At 38.5% G+C, this 27,500-nt stretch overlaps 3 protein-coding genes across 5 annotated transcripts in view; 1 reads left to right on the top strand and 2 right to left on the bottom strand.

The window, feature by feature from the left end:
* Positions 1 to 593: 593 nt before the first annotated feature.
* Positions 594 to 10,990, bottom strand: LOC143028424 (uncharacterized). 2 transcript variants are annotated; one of them, XM_076190487.1, is made up of 8 exons: positions 10,544 to 10,990; positions 9,561 to 9,656; positions 8,854 to 8,949; positions 8,148 to 8,243; positions 3,071 to 3,163; positions 2,189 to 2,222; positions 1,522 to 1,734; positions 594 to 1,218 (listed from the first exon to the last, which is right to left on the bottom strand). In XM_076190487.1, exons 1-8 carry the CDS (start codon positions 10,754 to 10,756, stop codon positions 992 to 994), a joined length of 1,068 nt encoding a protein of 355 aa, XP_076046602.1. In that variant the 5' UTR covers positions 10,757 to 10,990; the 3' UTR covers positions 594 to 991. The 2 variants fall into 2 exon arrangements, with proteins under 2 accessions (XP_076046602.1, XP_076046603.1); XM_076190488.1 differs by lacking the exon at positions 8,854 to 8,949.
* A 3,747-nt stretch (positions 10,991 to 14,737) lies between these two features.
* On the bottom strand, positions 14,738 to 25,145 carry LOC143028425 (uncharacterized). Its single transcript, XM_076190489.1, has 8 exons — positions 24,691 to 25,145; positions 23,703 to 23,798; positions 22,996 to 23,091; positions 22,290 to 22,385; positions 17,188 to 17,280; positions 16,335 to 16,368; positions 15,668 to 15,880; positions 14,738 to 15,362 (listed from the first exon to the last, which is right to left on the bottom strand). Exons 1-8 carry the CDS (start codon positions 24,901 to 24,903, stop codon positions 15,136 to 15,138), a joined length of 1,068 nt encoding a protein of 355 aa, XP_076046604.1. The 5' UTR covers positions 24,904 to 25,145; the 3' UTR covers positions 14,738 to 15,135.
* A 1,033-nt stretch (positions 25,146 to 26,178) lies between these two features.
* LOC143028426 (guided entry of tail-anchored proteins factor 1-like) overlaps positions 26,179 to 27,500 on the top strand; it is a 22,092-nt gene continuing 20,770 nt past the window's right edge. Inside the window, exon 1 of one of the 2 annotated variants that reach the window (XM_076190492.1) lies at positions 26,179 to 26,316. Coding sequence is in view for 1 of the 2 variants with exons in the window: in XM_076190491.1 (XP_076046606.1) it covers positions 26,315 to 26,316 (2 nt within the window). In the remaining variant the exon portion in view is untranslated. The remainder of the gene's footprint in view (positions 26,317 to 27,500) is intronic. The other variant, XM_076190491.1, reaches the window with a different exon arrangement.

Here is a 27,500-nt window from a genome sequence, read left to right on the forward strand (position 1 = left end):
CTTCTTTAGTCAATGGCCGAAGAAGTATTAGCCTGTATTGTTGCGAACAAGCCTCAGAGGTAAGCCGTTATGGGTATACGGTGTATAGGATTCACAAACCAAAAATTATGAGATCATTAAAGCAGCCATCCAACAAGCCTGTGAGTTAGTACATGAAGTTTATAGGTTAAAATTTAGGAATATGTAAGGAAGCCATCTGATATCTCACAAGATGAATTTAGTAGAGAGAAATGAAAGTTATGGGACACTACTATCTCAGCCGGGGATCGTAAACAAGGTAGGTGACTTGATTCAAGTCAAGTAGAACCTGTTTTATCACAAGGCCTCTTAAGAAGAACTCCAAGACCTTTCGCGGCGACTCTGTAAAGTTCGACTATGGCATTTCCTTTTTTTATTACCCAAAATGCTCATTAATTTTGGACACATCTTGTATTGCTAACTCTTTCCTAAGTGTGAATTGATTCTTCTCTTTATTCTTGAGATTTGACCCACTTTCAAGTGTTGTCTGTTGTGTTCTAACTTTCGGTGAATTCGGAAGATGAAAAAAAAAACAAAAACGGAGTACAACATGCAACAATAGATAAACAGAAACACTCAGTTCTAACTCTTTATTTCACCATTGTCTTTGGACGTATCCACTTCGGATGTCATCAATTTACGGTGAACAAAAAATTATCTCTCCATAAAAGTTGAAATTAGAACCCGGTACATCATTTCATTGGGTTTGTCACATGTTTGCAGTTCCTTATGGATGCTGCACCTTCAACTTATTGCCATACTTTTTGGCTTCTGGTTTAACTAATTATGATAATTATAAGCACTGTGTGTTTGATTTAGGGGATGGTTCGTGACTGAGAGATGTCTAAATCATTATGAGCCGACTTCACTCCTGGTTCCATTTCTCAGTTGAACTGTACTAACCAACTTTTTCAGAAAGAGATATTTTTAGCTTGCTACCCAGCATCTACTGTTATTGATCATTATCTTATCATTAAAATGATTTCGTATATTTTTTCTGGCAAACAGGAGTGGGGAACGTCGTGCTACATTCAGCTGTCCAAGTTGCAAATCTATTATTTGCAGTAACGTATGCTGCGATACATCTCCCATGATCATTACCACCAAGGCGGTTGTCACCTCGTTTTAACTTCTCACCATTGGTCCATTTCGCGTTGTTATCTTTGTCCACAGATGCTCCAATCCAACCATAAAAGCTAGCTGCAACAGAAAGACAGGATTAGCTGGCAGAGTCTGTCAACGGAATTTGGGTTGCCAGCCTGTGTATGACTTTGGATCAACTCGCTTTTTGTCGATGGGGCTATTTCCTGAATTCTGCTAAGGCGGGAAGATAGCAAGTAGTTGCACAGTCATAGAAAATTATACTAAATTTCCACAAGCGTGTAGTGGGAATATTTACAAGCAGATCAACTAGAGAGAGTAGGATTAAGAGGAACAATCAGAATAATGCTAAAAAACGAATGAGGGTATGAATAAAGACGACCCCAGCGCCCGAATACTTACATGATTTCTTTTTAAAGAGAAAGTCGAACAGAGGTGGGTGAGGACTTGACATAGGGCGATCACCGTAAGCGAGTTCGAAACCTTCTTTGATGGTTGGGACAATCAGGCTAGCTCCCAAAGATTTGCAGTAAGATTGCGAATCTTCCCATGTCATTCCTTCGTCAGTCCAGTGCACGCAGTCTTCGCCGACTATTTCAAATGGTGTTTTGCATTCTGCAATGGGGTGCAGGACTTTGAAATTAATCACTGCAAGTCCGTAAATTCTCACATACACCTATGAATACATATGCACAAATGATTATCTACAGCTGCCCTCTTCCTTATAACTTTCAAACACTGTACAACACATACGATTTACTGTATGAATGTAGCTAGTCATAGTATACCACATGGTTATAAACTATTTAGATTAAGAAATAGTAATCAAAGGTAGGCCAAGCAGTCACATGTGTAGTTATTAGCTATTCTAGATTAAGGAATATTAAAGAAAGAAAAGCTCTTCTTCAAAAGATTTACAAATACAGAAACGTGATCAACAGCATCTCATAAATGCGTCTAAAATTTATGATGTCCTATCGTTAATAGATTGTAATCGGTGCAACAATGGATACAGCCCTATGTGAAAGCAGTTTCGAAGAATAACGAACAAATAGACAAACTTTCTTACCAACAATGGGCACCTCTGGTATTTGTGACTTGAGCTGTCGAGAGAAAAACGTTGGCATATTAATTAAACGCGGCATCAAACTTATTCCTGTATCTCCCTACCTCACATGCAACAGAAATCCTTGCAAAAACAAACTTATGGAAATCTATGAACTTCAAAACAAAGTATGTAAAGATTAGTAGTTAAAGAAGAAAAAGTATACAAATGTTCTTTTTACAAAATACTATTGCAAACATGATAATAGCTGATTGCGCGAAGGTTGATATTCAGGGTAATTATATATTCCTGATACTTTATTCCCTTACTAAAGGCGTCGTTCAGGAACTACGTTTAGTTTGGTCAAGAACGACAATGAAGACTGGTACATGTCTGGTGGGATTTATACCCACTTAGCATCCCCTGGGATGGTTCGTCACTTATTAACTAATTTACACAAGGAGCTTCGACGAACTGCCAGTCTGACATACTCAATTTCTCTTTACCTGTTTTTACACATAATAGTGGTTTACCTTTTCTAGTTTATATCTGGTGGAGTTGTATGGGTGCTGGTGTTGTGCCGTAGAATATTACTGCAATATTGGTGACTGCTGTCATCTTAATAACTTACGATATACAGATTGACATAGTTGTGTGTCATTGGAGGACGTATGAAGCTTCTATTTAGCATCACATTTCAAATGAATGATTATATGATACGAAACAATATATAGATGAAGAAGATAAGATTAGAATAATATATTTCGATATTTCGACACAATTTTGAATATTTTCTAAACACATAACAACAGCCCAATAAATAAATGTGCTATGTCTGTTCATTGTTTACATGTATGCGTTCGCGCGGGAAAAAGATGGTGAGTTTGGATGCTGGATAAGACTGACCTTTTCAATATCCTCCAGTCGCTGCAGAACTTCCTCGTAATTCTTGCTTATCACGTCTAGTCTATCATTCATGTGGTCCGACTCAGCAGTAATCTGGTTTTGACAGGGAAAAATGTAAGAAGACAGGCAATGTGATGATTTTATCTTGAATAAATGAAGAAGACGAATACTTGCGTTGGAGACACAGCTGGTCTACGAAAATACGTGTATGCATACACACACACATACACACACACACACACACACACACACACACACACGATTACAGCTATGTTTACATTTGTATTTACGATACTATTCCAGGTGCTTTTCCAAGCTTACATGCTTTTTTGTGTTATCCTCAGCAACTTTAATTGTTATATCGAACTATGCGCTCTTTTCATTATCTACATTTCATGTATATTGATTCATTGCCAACTAAACTTATTATTATTATTATCATTATTATTATTATCATTATAATTATTATTATTATCATTACTATTATTATTAATATTATTATTATTATTATTATTATTATTATTATTATTATTATTATTATTATTGTCATTATTGTTCTCATTATTATTATTATCATTATCATTATTATTATCATTATTATTATTATTATCATTATTATTATCATTACTAATTATTATTATTATTATTATTATTATTATTATTATTATTATTATTATTATTAATATCATTATTATTACTATTGTTATCATTATTATTATTATTATTGTTATTATTATTATTAATTATTATTATTATTATTATCATTATAAGAAGTTCTCGCGCCGTATGCCTTTCTAGCAATGTCACCTACAACACCGTCGATTCCTCATGCGCACGAGTGAGTGTATGCCCACACATGGACGACTTGATGCCCGGTGCCGCATCCCTATCGACATGTCTGCATGTGCAGCGCCTGACTTCCCCTTATCTCTCATTGTTCACTTGACCTATTCGTGTCTGCTAATGGCAGTTTTGGAGGAAATGACGACGCAGTGAATCGAAGTGGAAGTGTTGGCAGCTGCACCACCATCTCTGAAATTGTGGGCCCCCGGTAGGTGGATTAAAGTCTTCGTAATAATGCAAGTGGGCCCGTTCTTCAGTTACCTAAACGGGAGGAAAGGAGACATCCACTTTGAGGAGGAAAAGAAAGAGAATACACGACTACCATTCCTGGACGTTATGGTGGGGAGGGATGGAACGACGAATACCATTTGTGTGCCAAGGAAAGGTTCCCACGCGGACCGGCTTCTGAACTATAGCAGTTGCCATTCAACGGAACATAAAACGAATGTCGTGAAGGCCCTGTGGCCAAGGGAAAAGAAAAGTATGTTCCACAGGTGACAACGTTAGAGAGAAGAACCACCTCAGAAGTGTCTTCAGAGATAACGGAAACCCTAACTCAGTGGTAAAAAGGTGGACAGAGCCACAAAGGAACATGACAGTGGACGAAAGACGACGAGACACATCTAGAATAACTGTCCCATACAAGAAGGGGGCAACAGGAATGACTGATAGACTACTTGTAAAGCACGGGATAGAAGTGGCGCATAAATCCAGGAACACGAGGGAGACCAGAGAGAAGGTGGGGGGACGAGATAGAGAAGTTTGCAGGAGTGACACGAAAGAGGCTGGCGCAGTCGTGCGAGTCATGGAACGGTGTAAAAGAGGCTTTAGTTCAGCAGTGGATTCAAAATGGCTGATCGATATATATATATATATATATATATATATATATATATATATATATATATATACACATACATATAGCATAGGCTTTTTCCCACTTACAAGGAAATTAGCCAAAAGTTATAGGCATAAATCCACTCTCACCCATTTCAACCCCACATACGAGTACACCACTTCCATTCATTACCCACCCTCCCTCTTATCTTGGCTCCTCCTGGATGACGGGTCATCCCTGCATCTCGCCCACTGCCCTGGGTCAGAGGCAATGCCGCAAGACACAGTACATTCACAGCAAGGGCGCTTCATTTACTCGGCGACCACCCCTTTCCGTCTCCTCATGCAGAAAAAGAGAATCTGGGGAGAAATTCCTTCTGGCTGTGTCAAAATATCATACACACATACTCCCTCATCCCCTATCCTCCACCCACCCCCTTCCATGCATGACAACATCATCCATACACAACCATTCTCCACTCACTCCATCTTCTGTCTTCTCCCTCCCTTCCTCTCTTTCCCAATGGCCCGTTTACCCCATCCATCCATCTCACCCTTGATCGCCCCTTCATGTTCACAACCCCCACCTATGCCTTCCACACCTCTTTTACTCATCTTTCCTCACGCACTCTTTCCATGTGTCCAAACCATCCAAATACTCTTTCGTCAATCATATCAATCATATATCTCAACTCCCTTTCCACTCCCGCTTTCCTCCTCACCTCCTCGTTTCTCACTCTATCCAGCCTAGTAACTCGTACTATACTTCTCCGTCATTTCATCTCAAACACATTCGAACTCCTCCTCTCTTATGTTCCATGTTTCTGCCCCATTATGTCCTGTCGGCACAATCACACCTTCATACAATCTCCTCTTAGCATCCAATCGCAAATTCTTCCCCATTACACTTTTCAATCCCCCAAAGGCATTTACTCGCTTTTCTCAGTCTACATTCTACCTCCACCTCCATTCCTCCCTTTCCTGCTACATTGAGCCTCTTTCTCTTAATATTCACTTTGAATTTGTTGCCATCCTCTCCCCTTGTACATCTCATTACCTTACTTTTGCCCACATTTATCTTCAGCTTCCTTCTTTTGCACATCTTCCCAAACTCTGGTACTAACTTCCTCAATCCCTCTGATCCTGCCACAAACGCAGTATCGTCAGCAAACAATAAGTGGCTTATCTCCCATTTTTCTCCGTTTTCTTCAACCACATCCAATCCCCGGCGCATTACCCTTGCACTTACCTCCCACACCACCCCGTTCATGTATAAATTGAACAACCAAGGTGACATAACAAATCCCTGGCGAAGTCCCTTCTTGACCTAAAACCACTCGCTCTCTCCATTTCTAATCCTAATACAAGCTCTACTACTCTCGTAAAAAATCTTGACTGCTCTTAACAGGTATCCTATCCCATATGTCTGTAATATTTCCCACAGTATCTTCCTGTCTACCCTGTCATTAACCTTTCCAAATTCATAGAGGCCCCAAAATATTCCTACTTTTTCCTAAACGTTTCTCACATATCTGACACTGTTCCTCACAAATTATTCCCTCCGTTCCACTCCTAATCCTCTCACTCAAAACCCTCCAAATAATCCTTCTAAACTGCACTCAATAAACTGATCCCTCTGAAACTACTACGCTTACACTTGTCCCCTTTTCCCTTATAAAGCGGATCCACACATACACTCCTCCAGCTCTCTAACCTCTTTTAGACAAAAATTAAACAACCTCACCAGCCAGTCCACCATCACTGTTCCTCCCTTTTTTAGACACTACACGTAATACCCATCTAACCCAGGGGCGTTGTCTGCTCTCATCATTTTAATAATTGCTTTCACCTAATTTTCATTTTTCCTTCGCTTTCCTCATTCATCACTGTCATTTTCTTAGTGCTTCCCACTGCAACTACCTTTCCCTCCCTATCCACCTTTACATTTAACAGCTCCCTAAAACAATCTGCCCATCCTCCTCCTACTACCGTCTCTTCCATTATCATCTCTCCATCTACACATTTTACCTTTTCTTCTCTACATGATTCGCCCCAGCTTCCTCTCTTAATTTCCTTCCAATCATCTTTTTATTACTTTAAAAAAAATTGTAATACTCTTACCCCATTTCACATCTGCTCTCCTCTTTGCCTCCTTTATCTTATGCTTTACTTCTTTCTTTTCTTCGTACTTCTCATATATATAATATATATATATATTATATATATATATATATATATATGTATACACACACACACACACACACACACACTCTCTCGGCGGCGCGGTTGGTAGAGCGCTGGACTGGGAAGTACGGTGGTGCTTGCAGTACATGGTTCGAATCCTGCCCAGGGCCGAAATTATTTCGGTATCGCTGCGCTTCGGGTCGTTACTCTGACTCTCGTGGGCGGGGAGTTGGGTGTGTGTGTGTGTGAAAGGTCATAGCATTACCCATAGATCGGTCATACGAGCTCTGAGCTCTCTTCCGGGAGGGAAATAGCTGTCGATCACGAGTCCAACACGGGATCCAAAGACCAAGGTGAAGGTGAATCCCACACACACACACACACACACACACACACACACACACACACACACACACACACACACACACACACACACACACACACACACACACATATATATATATATATATATATATATATATATATATCATCAACGACGATACACTTTAATTCTAAGCCATCAGCACTGAGAGACTCGAGAGGGCATGTTGGCCTTGTCGAGGCTCTCTCAATGTTAATGGCTTAGTATTAATGTGTATTGCGGTTGATAAAAATATATATCTGTTCAATGGGACCCATTCAGTATTGTACATGTATATATATATATGTATATGTATATATACATATATGTATATATATATATATATATATTTGTTTGCTTCAACATATGTATATCTGTATTACAAAAGGCCTTCGACAATAAAGAGCAAAGGAGATTGTTTACCAATTTGGGATCTGAAGGAGGCTTCAAGGTAAATTACTGAACAAGTCGTGTGATCATCTGACTAGGAGTGAGATAAGAACAGATAAGAACCGAATGTTAATCAGGGGGAGGGGGAATCCTCCGAGTAGAGAGGAGAGATGAGTGGACCACTCAAGAAACCAGTGCTGATTTTCCTGGTTGGTAAATGACATGAAATGGGAGAACAGAATCAATTTCTTTGGTTGGAGAAATTTGCGTCACTAACTTCCTCATCCTATAACGGCAAAACTGAATCAATTTTGTCCTTTTACATTCTTTGAGGGGAAAAAAATAGAATTAGCGAGTAATTGAAAAATAGATGAATGATGAAAAAATAGAATTGAAAATAAAGTTCATTATTCGGAATTACAACAATGTACTGTACTGCATATGCTCCTCTTGTGGTCCTACCTTTGCTTCGATGACGTCAAGACGATCAACTATTTTGTTCAGCGCAAGACTGAGCTTATTCTGGCTTTCATCCATATTCTGCAATTTGTCTACACTCTGGAAAAGAATTTAAGGCCTTTTAGAATGGTTGCTCATACATAATACTTTAGGTTAACTTCAAGATAATCTGAAACACCATGAAGACTGTTATATTTTACTGCTAAAAACACAAGTTCTGTTTCATTTCAAGTTGTTTCGAAAGAAATGCTTTGAACAGTTGCATAAAAACGATGATTGGCAGATGTGTTCATCCTTCTGTGTCGTTACTTTGACAGCTTGCCAAGAATAGCAAGTCTTTCATTTTGCATTGGAAATATGTTTATGAAATAAAAGCAAGAGGCTTTGTGGCATTTGAAAACGAATATCTACAAAGTAACAAAATATGCGCCTTTACTTTTGGGCGATTTGTATTTGGAATGCCACGAAACTATTCGTGAAATGGGAGAATAGAATCAATTTCTTTGGGTCGAGAGATTTGCGTCACTTAGTCCCTCATCCCATAACGGCAAAACTAATTTAATTTTGTCCTTGTACATTCTTTGGTGAAAAATAAAATTAGTGAGTAACTGAAAAATAGATGAACGATGAAAAAAATAAAAATGAAAATGAAGTTCATCACTCGGAATTAAAACAATGCATTGTACTGTATACACTCTTCTAGTCCTACCTTTGCTTCGATGACGTCAAGACGATCAACTCGTTTGTTCAGTGCAAGGCTGAGGTTATTCTGGCTCTCTTCCAGATTCTGCAATTTGTCTACACCCTGGAAAAGAATTTAAGGCTTTTTAGAATGGTTGCTCATGCATATAATAGATTAGATTATCTTCAAGATAATCTGAAACACCATGAGGACTGTTATATTTTACTGCTATAAACACAAGTTCTGTTTCATTTCAAGTTGCTTCGAAAGAAATGCTTTGAACAGTTGCATAAAAACGATGATTGGCAAATGTGTTCATCCCTCTGTATCGTTCCTTTGACAGCTTGCCAAAAATAGCAAGTCTTTCATTTTGCAGTGGAAATATGTTTATGAAATAAAAGCAAGAAGCTTTGTGGCATTTCAAAACGAATATCTACAAAGTAGCAAAATATGCGCCTTTACTTTTGGGCGATTTGCATATGGAATGCCACGAAACTATTCGTGAAATGGGAGAATAGAATCAATTTCTTTGGTTGGAGAGATTTGCGTCACTTAATTCCTCATCCCATGACGGCAAAAGTAAATCAATTTTGTCCTTGTACATTCCTAGGTGAAAAATAAAATTAATAAGTACTAGAAAATTAGATGAACGATGAAAAAATAAAGATAAAAATGAAGTTCATCACGCGGAATTAAAACAATGCACTGTACTGTATACACTATTCTAGTCCTACCTTTGCTTCGATGACGTCAAGACGATCAACTAGTTTGTTCTGTGCAAGGCTGAGGTTATTCTGGCTCTCTTCCAGATTCTGCAATTTGTCTGCACTCTGGAATTTGTTTAAGGCCTTTTAGAATGGTTACTCATCCATATAATAGATTAGGTTAACTTCAAGATAATCTGAAACACCATGAAGACTTCTATTTTACTGCTAAACACACAAGTTTTGTTTCATTTCAAGTTGTTTCGAAAGAAATGCTTTGAACAGTTGCATAAAAACGATGTTTGACAGATGTGTTCATCCCTCTGTATCGTTCCTTTGACAGCTTTCCAAGAATAGCAAGTCTTTCATTTTGCAGTGGAAATATGTTTAAGAAATAAAAGCAAGAGGCTTTGTGGCATTTGGAAACGAATATCTACAAAGTAACAAAATATGCGCCGTTACTTTCGAACGAGAATTTCCGAAAACTATACTTTTAGTACATTGCTGATGTAAATCTCTAGAATATTACCAAGGAATATAATATGAGAAAAAAATCTCATAAGAGTTCGAACTCTGATTCACAATACCCATGAAGCTTTTTCGTTTGAGTACAAGAAAACACACAAGGAGTCTTGTGGTAAATTTTGACAAAGAACAAAGGTATTTGTATCACAAATGTTTCCGAAACTCACTGTTGCATTTAGCCTTTATTTACTCATTCATAATCTGTCTTTTCATCCAAAAAGCGATCAAATTCTCCCATGACTAGATTGGAAGGCAAATTCGTCTGAGCGCCCCCCCTCCCCCAATCATAATGAACCGACTTGTATATCTTATTTCTCACCAAGTTAATTCTAGGATATTTTCGTTAGGTTGATCGATCAAAGATTTATTAGTAGTAATACTTATTTATTCACTTATTTAAATTTTGCTTTTGGGGCTGACCTTCAATCCGATACACGCACTCAAAATATTTGTTACATACGTGACAGAACACATGCATGCCCACTCACCCAGAGAGACTGGATGAGTGCAACGACCTCATCCTTCTGTCGCTGAGTCTCCACGAGCTCCTTGAGAATGTCTCCCTTCTTCTGTTGTACTTCGACCAGCTCCCTGATTGCCTTCACCGTTTCGTCCTCACATTGATCAGGTAATTTTTCCGATGCATAGGAGGAAGTCAGTACCATCACGAGCACTGAGATTCTGACCAGAAGCACCTCCATCGTTGTAATACGTTTCTCGAACTAAGCAGGGTTAGTACCTTCACTTCCGTTGTTGTTGAACGTAAGAACTACTGCAGTGGGGGGCACACTCTACTGGTGGATTTATCACGATATGATCATGTGCCTTGCTTGTGCTTCTACGAGAAGATCTACCTTGTTCAACGCTGCCCCGCAGTTGTCACAGTGAGGCGTTTGAGAGCAGTCGACTGGCTATTAGACAATGCGATCAGAGAAGCGCTGCCAGATATCAGCGACATTTAACGCCGTTCGTAATCAGTGGCCGAGATACAGCGAAAGAAAAATAAAGAATTGCTTACGTCACGAATGGATTTCCCCAAATTCGCTACGCAGTAAGCATCACAAACGAGATGGCTTACAAATCCTGCTGCACCAAACATTAGCCAAAATAGGTAGTCTTTCTTACGAGGAGGGTTAGTACAACTCAGCTGGTAAAATCATACCGTGGGGCACAGTTACTGTCTATTTGTATGAAATACTCCTTCCTTAAGAATTTAAAAAGTATTGTTAAAGCCAGAATCAGTTATTTTCACAAAGAACACAATCTAGACGAAAGGCCATTGACTCAATCTGTTAGAACGCAAGATCGTATTCTCTCGGTCTTGTTAGGACGGATAATTGAATGGAAGAACGGACTTTTCGTGGAAATGAGCGCATTCAGCACAATTCGAAACATCAATATTTAACAAGATAATTACACAGAGGTCAAAGGCGATAATAACTTCCCAATTTTCGTGGACAGTATAAGGTCACCTAGGCTCGTTATGGATTAATAGAGCTTTTCTTAGGATGCTTGTGTATTGTAATCCCTTGTGTTTCACAACCATTGTCAGTGCGACCTAAGAGGTCAAGGAGGAAGCCAGAGTGGGTAGTAGATTATGTACTGGACGAAGAAGATAGTGAGTAAAGAGGTGTTACATTGTACTGTAAGTTTTGTTTTCAAGATTGTGTTCTTTTGTTTGGTAGTGTTTTTATTGGTCAAGAGTTTTCGTGCAGTTATTTAGATTAGGTTAGGTTTGGCGATCACCTTTGTGAATTCTTTAGTTTGTAAACCAGTCGGGTCGATTGTTTTGAAGGAGAATAGTGTTACGAGAGTGATTGTAGGTTAAGCAAAAATTGTAGTATGCATTAGTTGCGTATATGTACACAGATTCGTCTGTGTGGAGAGGGCATGAATATTACGTTTGGCAACGTGGGATGCCCGGTCTGAGGGCAAGCAGTGTTAGTAGCTAAAGAGTTCCAAGGCAAGACCTACTCAAGGGTAGTCCTTTTTGTTTCCCTCGTTGATTTGTGCATCATTCCTACCTCAGAACTACATCAAACTATTATGATGTGAACAGTGAAAGATCCATGTTTAAAACAGAGTGATAGAAAACAAGTAGACGAAATGTGAGTAAAAGAAAATAAAAGATATGGTGAAAGTTGTCGTCTCTGGTTATGGTGTATTATGGTGAGCCACTCGTCTGTGATGTCTTATGGTTTGTGCTATCTCATGCTAGTACCGTTATTGAATGAAATAGTGTATGTATTTTCACAGTATAAGAGGAATAGTGAAATGTACGTGGGAAGGTGAGGTTAGTATTTCATTTCGTATATCCTCTCTGAGAAATTGCTCGAGATGGGAACCTGTCAAAACCTTCCTTCAATATTGCAACAAACGTCTAAGGTTCGTTGAAACAACAATGATGATAATAATAATAGTAATAATAATAATTATAATAATAATAATAATAATAATAATAATAATAATAATAATAATAATAATAATAATAATAATAATAATAATAATAATAATAATAATAATAACAATAGTAATAATAATAATGATAATAATAATAATAATAATAATAATGATAATGATAATAATAATGATAATAATAATAATAATAATGATAATAATAATGATAATAGTAATAATAATGATGATAGTAATAATAATGATAATATTAATAACATATATATACAAAGGAGGTAGTCCAAAAAACGGAGGCATAAAATCCACTCCCACCCATTCCATCCCCATATAATCCACTCCCATTCACCCCACTTCTTATCTTGGCTCCTCCTGGATGACGGGTCATCCCTGCATCTCGCCCTCTGCCCTGGGCCAGAACATAAGAACATAGGAATAAAGGAGACTGCAAAAGACCATAAGGCCTACACTAGGCAGCTCCGTATCCATCACCACCTGTCATCCCCATCCATAAAGTTGTCTAATCGTTTCTTAAAACAACTGATAGTTTCAGCGCTTACTACATGGTTACTAAGTTTATTCCATTCATCGATCACCCTATTAGTAAACCAATTCTTGCCTATTTCCTTCTTAAATCTAAATTTGTCCAGTTTATACCCATTACTGCGAGTCCTGCCCTGTTGTTTTAATATGATGACCTTGTTTGCATCACCCTTGTTAAAGCCTTTGATCCACTTGAACACCTCTATTAGATCACCCGCACTCTGCGTCTTTCCAGAGAGTGCAAGTTGATGTGTCTAAGCCTCTCTTCGTTAAGGCAAATTTCCGAGTCCATGTATCATTTTGGTCATTCTTCTCTATACTGATTCTAGTGAATTGATGTCCATTTTGTAGGACGGAGACCAAAACTGTACCGCATAGTCAAGGATGGGTCTGACTATCGCTAGATAGTTTGATAATTACCACTGCACTTCTATTCGTTACCGTCCTAGCAATAAAACCTAATGCTCTGTTAGCTTTATTCCTGGTGCTAATCCACTGCTTCCTAGTTTTGAGGTCCGGACTCGCCAGAACACCCAAGTCCCTCTCTCACTCAGATTTTCCTAAAAACGTGTTATCTAAACTATATCTATTTACGGGGTTGTGTAGCCCTATGTTTATCACGCTACACTTAGAGATATTGAAGTTCATTTGCCATTTCACCGACCATCTTAACAATTTATTAAGATCATCATGCAGAATCTCTGCGTCGTCTCCTGACCTAATTAGGCGTCCTATTTTAGTGTAGAGAACAGTGAGAATGTCGAATCTCGAAACACTGAATCTCGGTTAAGCGAACTGTAGTTGAAGTTACAGATAGATTAGAAGCTGAAGCAAAAAGGGAAGAAAGTGAGAGAACTTGGGAGGAAACTGAGAGAACTAGGATAGAAGCTGAGACGAAACGGTTAGAGAATGAAAACTTTAAACTTCAAGCTGATTTGAAAGAAAACGGACGAGCACTACCAAATTCTCAAAGTGCTTCCTGAATTCGATGAATGATATGTAGATACTTACTTTAGAACGTTCGAAACAATAGCGGAAGATTACATACGAATAAAGGAAACTGCAAGAGACCACAAGGCCTACACTAGGTTACTAAGTTTATTCCATTCATCGACCACCCTATTAGTAAACCAATTCTTGCCTATTTCCTTCTTAAATCAATGGCCGAAGAAGTATTAGCCTGTATTGTTGCGAACAAGCCTCAGAGGTAAACAGAGGGTACACGGTGATCTGGAGGATTTACAAACCAAAAATTATGAGATCATTAAATCAGCCTGTGAGTTAGTACATGAAGTTTGTAGGGTAAAGTTTAGGAATATAAGGAAGCAATCTGATATATCACAGGTTGCATTTAGTAGAGAGAAATGAAAGTTATGGGACACTACTATCTCAGCCGGGGATCGTAAACAAGGTAGGTGACTTGATTCAAGTCAAGTAGAACCTGTTTTATCACAAGGCCTCTTAAGAAGAACTCGACGACCTTTCGCGGCGACTTAGTAAAGTTCGACTATGGCATTTCCTTTTTTTATTACCCAAAATGCTAATCAATTTTGGACACATCTTGTATTGCTAACCCTTTCCTAAGTGTGAAATGATTCTTCTCTTTATTCCTGAGATTTGATCCACTTTCAAGTGTTGTCTGTTGTGTTCTAACTTTCGGTGAATTCGGAAGATGAAAAACAAAACAAAAACGGAGTACAACATGCAACAATAAATAAACAGAAACACTCAGTTCTAACTCTTTATTTCACCATTGTCTTTGGATGTATCCACTTCGGATGTCATCAATTTACGGTGAACAAAAAATTATCCCTCCATAAAAGTTGAAATTAGAACCCGGTACATCATTTCATTGGGTTTGTCACATGTTTGCAGTTCCTTATGGATGCTGCACCTTCAACTTATTGCCATACTTTTTGGCTTCTGGTTTAACTAATTATGATAATTATGAGTACTGTGTGTTTGATTTAGGGGATGGTTCGTGACTGAGAGATGTCTAAATCATTATGAGCCGACTTCACTCCTGGTTCCATTTCTCAGTTGAACTGTACTAACCAACTTTTTCAGAAAGAGATATTTTTAGCTTGCTACCCAGCATCTACTGTTATTGATCATTATCTTATCATTAAAATGATTTCGTATATTTTTTCTGGCAAACAGGAGTGGGGAACGTCGTGCTACATTCAGCTGTCCAAGTTGCAAATCTATTATTTGCAGTAACGTATGCTGCGATACATCTCCCATGATCATTACCACCAAGGCGGTTGTCACCTCGTTTTAACTTCTCACCATTGGTCCATTTCGCGTTGTTATCTTTGTCCACAGATGCTCCAATCCAACCATAAAAGCTAGCTGCAACAGAAAGACAGGATTAGCTGGCAGAGTCTGTCAACGGAATTTGGGTTGCCAGCCTGTGTATGACTTTGGATCAACTCGCTTTTTGTCGATGGGGCTATTTCCTGAATTCTGCTAAGGCGGGAAGATAGCAAGTAGTTGCACAGTCATAGAAAATTATACTAAATTTCCACAAGCGTGTAGTGGGAATATTTACAAGCAGATCAACTAGAGAGAGTAGGATTAAGAGGAACAATCAGAATAATGCTAAAAAAAACGCAAGAGGGTAGGAGTAAAGACGACCCCAGCGCCCGAATACTTACATGATTTCTTTTTAAAGAGAAAGTCGAACAGAGGTGGGTGAGGACTTGACATAGGGCGATCACCGTAAGCGAGTTCGAAACCTTCTTTGATGGTTGGGACAATCAGGCTAGCTCCCAAAGATTTGCAGTAAGATTGCGAATCTTCCCATGTCATTCCTTCGTCAGTCCAGTGCACGCAGTCTTCGCCGACTATTTCAAATGGTGTTTTGCATTCTGCAATGGGGTGCAGGACTTTGAAATTAATCACTGCAAGTCCGTAAATTCTCACATATACTTATGAATACATATGCACAAATGATTATCTACAGCTGCCCTCTTCCTTATAACTTTCAAACACTGTACAACACATACGATTTACTGTATGAATGTAGCTAGTCATAGTATACCACATGGTTATAAACTATTTAGATTAAGAAATAGTAATCAAAGGTAGGCCAAGCAGTCACATGTGTAGTTATTAGCTATTCTAGATTAAGGAATATTAAAGAAAGAAAAGCTCTTCTTCAAAAGATTTACAAATACAGAAACGTGATCAACAGCATCTCATAAATGCGTCTAAAATTTATGATGTCCTATCGTTAATAGATTGTAATCGGTGCAACAATGGATACAGCCCTATGTGAAAGCAGTTTCGAAGAATAACGAACAAATAGACAAACTTTCTTACCAACAATGGGCACCTCTGGTATTTGTGACTTGAGCTGTCGAGAGAAAAACGTTGGCATATTAATTAAACGCGGCATCAAACTTATTCCTGTATCTCCCTACCTCACATGCAACAGAAATCCTTGCAAAAACAAACTTATGGAAATCTATGAACTTCAAAACAAAGTATGTAAAGATTAGTAGTTAAAGAAGAAAAAGTATACAAATGTTCTTTTTACAAAATACTATTGCAAACATGATAATAGCTGATTGCGCGAAGGTTGATATTCAGGGTAATTATATATTCCTGATACTTTATTCCCTTACTAAAGGCGTCGTTCAGGAACTACGTTTAGTTTGGTCAAGAACGACAATGAAGACTGGTACATGTCTGGTGGGATTTATACCCACTTAGCCCCCTGGGATGGTTCGTCACTTAACTAATTTACACAAGGAGCTTCGACGAACTGCCAGTCTGACATACTCAATTTCTCTTTACCTGTTTTTATACATAATAGTGGTTTACCTTTTCTAGTTGATATCTGGTGAAGGAGTTGTATGGGTGCTGGTGTTGTGCCGTAGAATATTACTAAAATATTGGTGATTGATGTCGTCTTAATTGTGTGTCATTAGAGGACGATCGAAGCTTCTATTTAGCATCAAATTTCAAATGAATGATTATATGATACGAAACAATATATCAATGAAGGAGATAAGATTAGAATAATATATTTCGATATTTCGACACAATTTTGAATGTTTTCTAAACACATAACAACAGCCTAATAAATAAATGTGCTATGTCTGTTCATTGTTTACATGTATGCGTTCGCGCGGGAAAAAGATGGTGAGTTTGGATGCTGGATAAGACTGACCTTTTCAATATCCTCCAGTCGCTGCAGAACTTCCTCGTAATTCTTGCTTATCACGTCTAGTCTATCATTCATGTGGTCCGACTCAGCAGTAATCTGGTTTTGACAAGGAAAAATGTAAGAAGACAGGCAAGGTGATGAATTTCTCTTGAATAAATGAAGAAGACGAATACTTGCGTTGGAGACACAGCTGGTCTACGAAAATACGTGTATGCATACACACACACACACACACACACACACACACACACACACACACACACGATTACAGCTATGTTTACATTTGTATTTACGATACTATTCCAGGTGCTTTTCCAAGCTTACATGCTTTTTTGTGTTATCCTCGACAATTGCAATTGTTATATCGAACTATGCGTTCTTTTCATTATCTGTACTAAATGTATATTGTTTCATTGCCAAACAAACTTATTATTATTATTATTATTATTATTATTATTATTATTATTATTATTATTATTATTATTATTATTATTATTATTATTATTATTATTATTATTATTATTATTAATATTATTATTATCATTATTGTTCTCATTATTAGTAATTACTTTTGTCATTATTATTATCATTATTATTATCATTATTATAATTATTATTATTATTATTATTATTATTATTATTATTATTATCATTATTATTATTATTATCATTATTACTATTATTATTATTATCATTATTACTATTATTATAATTATTTGTAATTATTATTATTTGTAATTATCATTATTATCATTATAAGAAGTTCTCGCGCCGTATGCCTTTCTAGCAATGTCACCTACAACACCGTCGATTCCTCATGCGCACGAGTGAGTGTATGCCCACACATGGACGACTTGATGCCCGGTGCCGCATCCCTATCGACATGTCTGCATGTGCAGCGCCTGACTTCCCCTTATCTCTCATTGTTCACTTGACCTATTCGTGTCTGCTAATGGCAGTTTTGGAGGAAATGACATCGAAGTGGAAGTGTTGGCAGCTGCACCACCATCTCTGAAATTGTGGGCCCCCGGTAGGTGGATTAAAGTCTTCGTAATAATGCAAGTGGGCCCGTTCTTCAGTTACCTAAACGGGAGGAAAGGAGACATCCACTTTGAGGAGGAAAAGAAAGAGAATACACGACTACCATTCCTGGACGTTATGGTGGGGAGGGATGGAACGACGAATACCATTTGTGTGCCAAGGAAAGGTTCCCACGCGGACCGGCTTCTGAACTATAGCAGTTGCCATTCAACGGAACATAAAACGAATGTCGTGAAGGCCCTGTGGCCAAGGGAAAAGAAAAGTATGTTCCACAGGTGACAACGTTAGAGAGAAGAACCACCTCAGAAGTGTCTTCAGAGATAACGGAAACCCTAACTCAGTGGTAAAAAGGTGGACAGAGCCACAAAGGAACATGACAGTGGACGAAAGACGACGAGACACATCTAGAATAACTGTCCCATACAAGAAGGGGGCAACAGGAATGACTGATAGACTACTTGTAAAGCACGGGATAGAAGTGGCGCATAAATCCAGGAACACGAGGGAGACCAGAGAGAAGGTGGGGGGACGAGATAGAGAAGTTTGCAGGAGTGACACGAAAGAGGCTGGCGCAGTCGTGCGAGTCATGGAACGGTGTAAAAGAGGCTTTAGTTCAGCAGTGGATTCAAAATGGCTGATCGATATATATATATATATATATATATATATATATATATATATATATATATATATATATATATATATATATATATACATACATATAGCATAGGCTTTTTCCCACTTACAAGGAAATTAGCCAAAAGTTATAGGCATAAATCCACTCTCACCCATTTCAACCCCACATACGAGTACACCACTTCCATTCATTACCCACCCTCCCTCTTATCTTGGCTCCTCCTGGATGACGGGTCATCCCTGCATCTCGCCCACTGCCCTGGGTCAGAGGCAATGCCGCAAGACACAGTACATTCACAGCAAGGGCGCTTCATTTACTCGGCGACCACCCCTTTCCGTCTCCTCATGCAGAAAAAGAGAATCTGGGGAGAAATTCCTTCTGGCTGTGTCAAAATATCATACACACATACTCCCTCATCCCCTATCCTCCACCCACCCCCTTCCATGCATGACAACATCATCCATACACAGCCATTCTCTATTCACCCCTATCTTCTGTCTTATCCCTTCCTTCCTTCACAGGCCCTCTTTCCTCTTTCCCCATGCCCCCTTTACCCCATCCATCCATCTCACCCTTGATCGCCCCTTCATGTTCACAACCCCCACCTATGCCTTCCACACCTCTTTTACTCATCTTTCCTCACGCACTCTTTCCATGTGTCCAAACCATCCAAATACTCTTTCGTCAATCATATCAATCATATATCTCAACTCCCTTTCCACTCCCGCTTTCCTCCTCACCTCCTCGTTTCTCACTCTATCCAGCCTAGTAACTCGTACTATACTTCTCCGTCATTTCATCTCAAACACATTCGAACTCCTCCTCTCTTATGTTCCATGTTTCTGCCCCATTATGTCCTGTCGGCACAATCACACCTTCATACAATCTCCTCTTAGCATCCAATCGCAAATTCTTCCCCATTACACTTTTCAATCCCCCAAAGGCATTTACTCGCTTTTCTCAGTCTACATTCTACCTCCACCTCCATTCCTCCCTTTCCTGCTACATTGAGCCTCTTTCTCTTAATATTCACTTTGAATTTGTTGCCATCCTCTCCCCTTGTACATCTCATTACCTTACTTTTGCCCACATTTATCTTCAGCTTCCTTCTTTTGCACATGTTCCCAAAATCTCACTAACTTCCTTAATAACTACTCTGATCCTGCTACAAGCGCAATTTAAACAACAAACAACAACTGGACAATTTCCCCCATTTTTCTCCGTTTTCTTTAACCATCTCCAGTCCCCGGCTCATTACCCTTGCACTTACCTCCCACACCACCCCGTTCATGTATAAATTGAACAACCAAGGTGACATAACACATCCCTGGCGAAGTCCCTTCTTGACCTAAAACCACTCGCTCTCTCAATTTCTAATCCTTAAACAAGCTCTACTACTCTCGTAAAAAATCTTGACTGCTCTTAACAGGTATCCTATCCCATATGTCTGTAATATTTCCCACAGTATCTTCCTGTCTACCCTGTCATTAACCTTTCCAAATTCATAGAGGCCCCAAAATATTCCTACTTTTTCCTAAACGTTTCTCACATATCTGACACTGTTCCTCACAAATTATTCCCTCCGTTCCACTCCTAATCCTCTCACTCAAAACCCTCCAAATAATCCTTCTAAACTGCACTCAATAAACTGATCCCTCTGAAACTACTACGCTTACACTTGTCCCCTTTTCCCTTATAAAGCGGATCCACACATACACTCCTCCAGCTCTCTAACCTCTTTTAGACAAAAATTAAACAACCTCACCAGCCAGTCCACCATCACTGTTCCTCCCTTTTTTAGACACTACACGTAATACCCATCTAACCCAGGGGCGTTGTCTGCTCTCATCATTTTAATAATTGCTTTCACCTAATTTTCATTTTTCCTTCGCTTTCCTCATCCATCACTGTCATTTTCTTAGTGCTTCCCACTGCAACTACCTTTCCGTCCCTATCCACCTTTACATTTAGCAGCTCCCTAAAACAATCTGCCCATCCTCCTCCTACTACCGTCTCTTCCGTTATCATCTCTCCATTTACACATTTCCCCTTTTCTTCTCTACATGATTCGCTTCTCTTCCTCTCTTAATTTCCTTACAAAACATGTTTCTATTACTTTAAAAAAAATTGTCATACTCTTACTCCATTTTACATCTGCTCTCATTTTTGCCTCCTTTATCTTATGGTTTACTTCTATCTTTTCTTCGTACTTCTCATATATATAATATATATATATTATATATATATATATATATATATGTATACACACACACACACACACACACACGCACGACTCGGTGGCGCGGTTGGTAGAGCGCTGGACTGGGAAGTACAGTGGTGCTCGCAGTACATGGTTCGAATCCTGCCCAGGGCCGAAATTATTTCGGTATCGCTGCGCTTCGGGTCGTTACTCTGACTCTCGTGGGCGGGGAGTTGGGTGTGTGTGTGTGTGAAAGGTCATAGCATTACCCATAGATCGGTCATACGAGCTCTGAGCTCTCTTCCGGGAGGGAAATAGCTGTCGATCACGAGTCCAACACAGGATCCAAGGACCAAGGTGAAAACACACACACACACACACACACACACACACACACACACACACACACACACACACACACACACACACACACACACACACACACACATATATATATATATATATATATATATATATATATATATATATACATATATATATATATCATCAACGACGATACACTTTAATTCTAAGCCATCAGCACTGAGAGACTCGAGAGGGCATGTTGGCCTCCTCGAGTCTCTCGATGTTGATGGCTTACAATTAAAGTGTGTTGTGGTTGATAAAAATATATATCTGTTCACTGGGACCCATTCAGTATTGTACATATATACACATATATATATATATATATATATATATATATATATATATATATATATATTTGTTTGCTTCAACATATGTATATCTGTATTACAAAAGGCCTTCGACAATAAAGAGCAAAGGAGATTGTTTACCAATTTGGGATCTGAAGGAGGCTTCAAGGTAAATTACTGAACAAGTCGTGTGATCATCTGACTAGGAGTGAGATAAGAACAGATAAGAACAGAATGTTAATCAGGGGGGGGGGGAATCCTCCGAGTAGAGAGGAGAGATGAGTGGACCACTCAAGAAACCAGTGCTGATTTTCCTGGTTGGTAAATGACATGAAATGGGAGAACAGAATCAATTTCTTTGGTTGGAGAAATTTGCGTCACTTAGTCCCTCATCCTATAACGGCAAAACTGAATCAATTTTGTCCTTGTACATTCTTTGAGGGGGGAAAAAATGGAATTAGCGAGTAATTGAAAAATAGATGAATGATGAAAAAATAGAATTGAAAATAAAGTTCATTATTCGGAATTACAACAATGTACTGTACTGCATATGCTCCTCTTGTGGTCCTACCTTTGCTTCGATGACGTCAAGACGATCAACTATTTTGTTCAGCGCAAGACTGAGCTTATTCTGGCTTTCATCCATATTCTGCAATTTGTCTACACTCTGGAAAAGAATTTAAGGCCTTTTAGAATGGTTGCTCATACATAATACTTTAGGTTAACTTCAAGATAATCTGAAACACCATGAAGACTGTTATATTTTACTGCTAAAAACACAAGTTCTGTTTCATTTCAAGTTGTTTCGAAAGAAATGCTTTGAACAGTTGCATAAAAACGATGATTGGCAGATGTGTTCATCCTTCTGTGTCGTTACTTTGACAGCTTGCCAAGAATAGCAAGTCTTTCATTTTGCAGTGGAAATATGTTTATGAAATAAAAGCAAGAGGCTTTGTGGCATTTCAAAACGAATATCTACAAAGTAGCAAAATATGCGCCTTTACTTTTGGGCGATTTGCATATGGAATGCCACGAAACTATTCGTGAAATGGGAGAATAGAATCAATTTCTTTGGTTGGAGAGATTTGCGTCACTTAGTCCCTCATCCCATAACGGCAAAACTAAATAAATTTTGTCCTTGTACATTCTTAGGTGAAAAATAAAATTAGTGAGTAACTGAAAAATAGATGAACGATGAAAAAAATAAAATTGAAAATGAAGTTCATCACTCGGAATTAAAACAATGCACTGTACTGTATACACTCTTCTAGTCCTACCTTTGCTTCGATGACGTCAAGACGATCAACTAGTTCGTTCTGCGCAAGGCTGAGGTTATTCTGGCTCTCTTCCAGATTCTGCAATTTGTCTGCACTCTGGAAAAGAATTTAAGGCTTTTTAGAATGGTTGCTCATGCATATAATAGATTAGATTATCTTCAAGATAATCTGAAACACCATGAGGACTGTTATATTTTACTGCTATAAACACAAGTTCTGTTTCATTTCAAGTTGCTTCGAAAGAAATGCTGTGAACAGTTGCATAAAAACGATGATTGGCAGATGCGTTCATCCTTCCATATCGTTCCTTTGACAGCTTGCCAAGAATAGCAAGTCTTTCATTTTGCAGTGGAAATATGTTTATGAAATAAAAGCAAGAGGCTTTGTGGCATTTCAAAACGAATATCTACAAAGTAGCAAAAAATGCTCCTTTACTTTTGGGCGATTTGCATATGGAATGCCACGAAACTATTTATGAAATGGTAGAATAGAATCAATTTCTTTGGTTGGAGAGATTTGCGTCACTTAATTCCTCATCCCATGACGGCAAAAGTAAATCAATTTTGTCCTTGTACATTCTTAGGTGAAAAATAAAATTAATGAGTACTAGAAAATTAGATGAACGATGAAAAAATAAAGATAAAAATGAAGTTCATCACGCGGAATTAAAACAATGCATTGTACTGTATACACTATTCTAGTCCTACCTTTGCTTCGATGACGTCAAGACGATCAACTAGTTCGTTCTGCGCAAGGCTGAGGTTATTCTGGCTCTCTTCCAGATTCTGCAATTTGTCTGCACTCTGGAATTTGTTTAAGGCCTTTTAGAATGGTTACTCATGCATATAATAGATTAGATTAACTTCAAGATAATCTGAAACACCATGAAGACTTCTATTTTACTGCTAAACACACAAGTTCTGTTTCATTTCAAGTTGTTTCGAAAGAAATGCTTTGAACAGCTGCATAAAACGATGATTGGCAGATGTGTTCATCCTTCTGTGTCGTTCCTTTGGCAGTTTTCCAAGAATAGCAAGTCTTTCATTTTGCAGTGGAAATATGTTTAAGAAATAAAAGCAAGAGGCTTTGTGGCATTTCAAAACGAATATCTACAAAGTAACAAAATATGCGCCGTTACTTTCGAACGAGAATTTCCGAAAACTATACTTTTAGTACATTGCTGATGTAAATCTCTAGAATATTACCAAGGAATATAATATGAGAAAAAAATCTCATAAGAGTTCGAACTCTGATTCACAATACCCATGAAGCCTTTTCCTTTGAGTACAAGAAAACACAAGGAGTCTTGTGGTAAATTTTGACAAAGAACAAAGGTATTTGTATCACAAATGTTTCCGAAACTCACTGTTGCATTTGGCCTTTATTTACTCATTCATAATCTGTCTTTTCATCCAAAAAGCGATCAAATTCTGCCATGACTAGATTGGAAGGCAAATTCGTCTGAGCGCCCCCTCTCCCCCAATCATAATGAACCGACTTGTATATTTTATTTCTCACCAAGTTAACTCTAGGATATTTTCGTTAGGTTGATCGATCAAAGATTTATTAGTAGTAATACTTATTTTTTTATTTATTCACTTATTTAAATTTTGCTTTTGGGGCTGACCTTCAATCCGATACACGCACTCAAAATATTTGTTACATACGTGACAGAACACATGCATGCCCACTCACCCAGAGAGACTGGATGAGTGCAACGACCTCATCCTTCTGTCGCTGAGTCTCCACGAGCTCCTTGAGAGTGTCTCCCTTCTTCTGTTGTACTTCGACCAGCTCCCTGAGAGCCTTCACCGTTTCGTCCTCACATTGATCAGGTAATTTTTCCGATGCATAGGAGGAAGTCAGTACCATCACGAGCACTGAGATTCTGACCAGAAGCACCTCCATCGTTGTAATTCGTGGTAGGTTCTCGAACTAAGCAGGGTTAGTACCTTCACTTCCGTTGTTGTTGAACGGAAGAACTACTGCAGTGGGGGGCACACTCTACTGGTGGATTTATCACGATATGATCATGTGCCTTGCTTGTGCTTCTACGAGAAGATCTATCTTGTTCAACGCTGCCCCGCAGTTGTCACAGTGAGACGTTTGAGAGCAGTCGACTGGCTATAAGACGATGCGATCAGAGAAGCGCTGCCAGATATCGGCGACATTTAACGCCGTTCGTAATCAGTGGCCGAGATACAGCGAAAGAAAAATAAAGAATTGCTTACGTCACGAATGGATTTCCCCAAATTCGCTACGCAGTAAGCATCACAACTGAGATGGCTTACAAATCCTGCTGCACCAAACAATAGCCAAAATAGGTAGTCTTTCTTACGAGGAGGGTTAGTACAACTCAGCTGGTAAAATCATACCGTGGGGCACAGTTACTGTCTATTTGTATGAAATACTCCTTCCTTAAGAATTTAAAAAGTATTGTTAAAGCCAGAATCAGTTATTTTCACAAAGAACACAATCTAGACGAAAGGCCATTGACTCAATCTGTTAGAACGCAAGATCGTATTCTCTCGGTCTCGTTAGGACGGATAATTGAATGGAAGAACGGACTTATCGTGGAAATGAGCGCATTCAGCACAATTCGAAACATCAATATTTAACAAGATAATCACACAGAGGTCAAAGGCGATAATAACTTCCCAATTTTCGTGGACAGTATAAGGTCATCTAGGCTCGTTATGGATTAATAGAGGTTTTCTTAGGATGCTTGTGTATTGTAATCCCTTGTGTTTCACAACCATTGTCAGTGCGACCTAAGAGGTCAAGGAGGAAGTCAGTGTGGGTAGTAGATTATGTACTGGACGAAGAAGATAGTGTGTAAAGAGGTGTTGTATTGTACTGTAAGTTTTGTTTTCAAGATTGTGTTCTTTTGTTTGGTAGTGTTTTTATTGGTCAAGAGTTTTCGTGTAGTTGTTTATATTAGGTTAGGTTTGGCGATCACCTTTGTGAATTCTTTTGTTTGTAAACCAGTCGGGTCGATTGTTTTGAAGGAGAATATTATTACGAGAGTGATTGTAGGTTAAGCAAAAACTGTAGTATGTATTAATTTCGTATAGGTACACAGATTCGTCTGTGTGGAGAGGGCATGAATTGTACGTTTAGCAACGTGGGATGCCCGGTCTGAGGGCAAGCAGTGCTAGTAGCTAAAGAGTTCCAAAGCAAGGCCTACTCAAGGGTAGTCCTTTTTGTTTCCCTCGTTGATTTGTGCATCATTCCTACCTCAGAATTACATCAAACTAGTATGATGTGAACAGTGAAAGATCCATGTTTAAAACAGAGTGATAGAAAACAAGTAGACGAAATGTGAGTAAAAGAAAATAAAAGATATGGTGAAAGTTGTCGTCTCTGGTTATGGTGTATTATGGTGAGCCACTCGTCTGTGATGTCTTATGGTTTGTGCTATCTCATGCTAGTACCGTTATTGAATGAAATAGTGTATGTATTTTCACAGTATAAGAGGAATAGTGAAATGTACGTGGAAAGGTGAGGTTAGTATTTTATTTCGTATATCCTCTCTGAGAAATTGCTCGAGATGGGAACCTGTCAGAAACCTTCCTTCAATGTTGCAACAAACGTCTAAGGTTCGTTGCAATAATAATGATAATAATAATAATAATAATAATAATAATAATAATAATAATAATAATAATAATAATAATAATAATAATAATAATAATAATAATAATAATAATAATAATAATAATAATAATAATAATAATAATAATAATAATAATAATAATAATAATAATAATAATAATAACAGTAATAATAATAATACATATATACATATACCAAAGGCTTTTTCCTTTACAAAGAAGGCAGTCCAAAAAAACAAAGGCATAAAATCCACTCCCACCCATTCCATCCCCATATACTCCACTTCCATTCACCCCACTCCCTCCTTATCTTGGCTCCTCCTGGATGACGGGTCATCCCTGCATCTCGCCCACTGCCCTGGGTCAGAAGCAGTGTCGCAAGACACAGCACACCCACAGCAAGTCCACTTCATTTATTCGGTGACCTTCCCCCTTCTGTCTTCCCGATCAGAAATAGAGAAGGGAATAAATCCCTTTGGACTGAGTCAAATCATTTTTCACCCTCACACCCTCCCCCCCATCCACCCACTCCCATATATCACAGCATCATCCATACACAACCATTCTCCATTCATTCCTAGCTTCTGTTTTCTTCCGTCCTTCCTCAACAAACATTCCCATCAATCCTGGTGCCCCTTTTACCCCATCTCATCCTTGGGCGCCCCCTCATGTTCACTCCTTCCATCTCTGCCTTCCACACTTCTTTTACTACTCTTTTTTCACTCATTCTCTGTATGTGTCCAAAACATCTGAATACTCTTTCATCAACGCTATCTCCTAACTCCCTTTCCACCCCTGCTCTCCTTCTCACTACCTCGTTTCTCATTCTATCCAGCCTAGTAACTCCTATTATACTTGCCAGACACCTCATCTTAAATACATTCAAAATCC

The sequence above is a fragment of the Oratosquilla oratoria genome, chromosome 9 (genome assembly GCF_046742065.1).
Source record: "Oratosquilla oratoria isolate Oo_2021 chromosome 9, ASM4674206v1, whole genome shotgun sequence".
In the NCBI taxonomy this organism is placed as follows: domain Eukaryota; kingdom Metazoa; phylum Arthropoda; class Malacostraca; order Stomatopoda; family Squillidae; genus Oratosquilla; species Oratosquilla oratoria.

Coding starts and splice junctions, on each gene's coding strand:
- LOC143028425 (XM_076190489.1), bottom strand. CDS start 24,903: ATGGAGGTGCTTCTGGTCAGAATCTCAGTGCTCGTGATGGTACTGACT. Junction 15,881..16,334: donor ACCAGAGGTGCCCATTGTTG/GTAAGAAAGTTT, acceptor ACCCCATTGCAG/AATGCAAAACACCATTTGAA. Junction 15,363..15,667: donor TCTCTTTAAAAAGAAATCAT/GTAAGTATTCGG, acceptor TTTCTGTTGCAG/CTAGCTTTTATGGTTGGATT.
- LOC143028424 (XM_076190487.1), bottom strand. CDS start 10,756: ATGGAGGTGCTTCTGGTCAGAATCTCAGTGCTCGTGATGGTACTGACT. Junction 8,244..8,853: donor TTGACGTCATCGAAGCAAAG/GTAGGACTAGAA, acceptor ATTCTTTTCCAG/AGTGTAGACAAATTGCAGAA. Junction 1,219..1,521: donor TCTCTTTAAAAAGAAATCAT/GTAAGTATTCGG, acceptor TTTCTGTTGCAG/CTAGCTTTTATGGTTGGATT.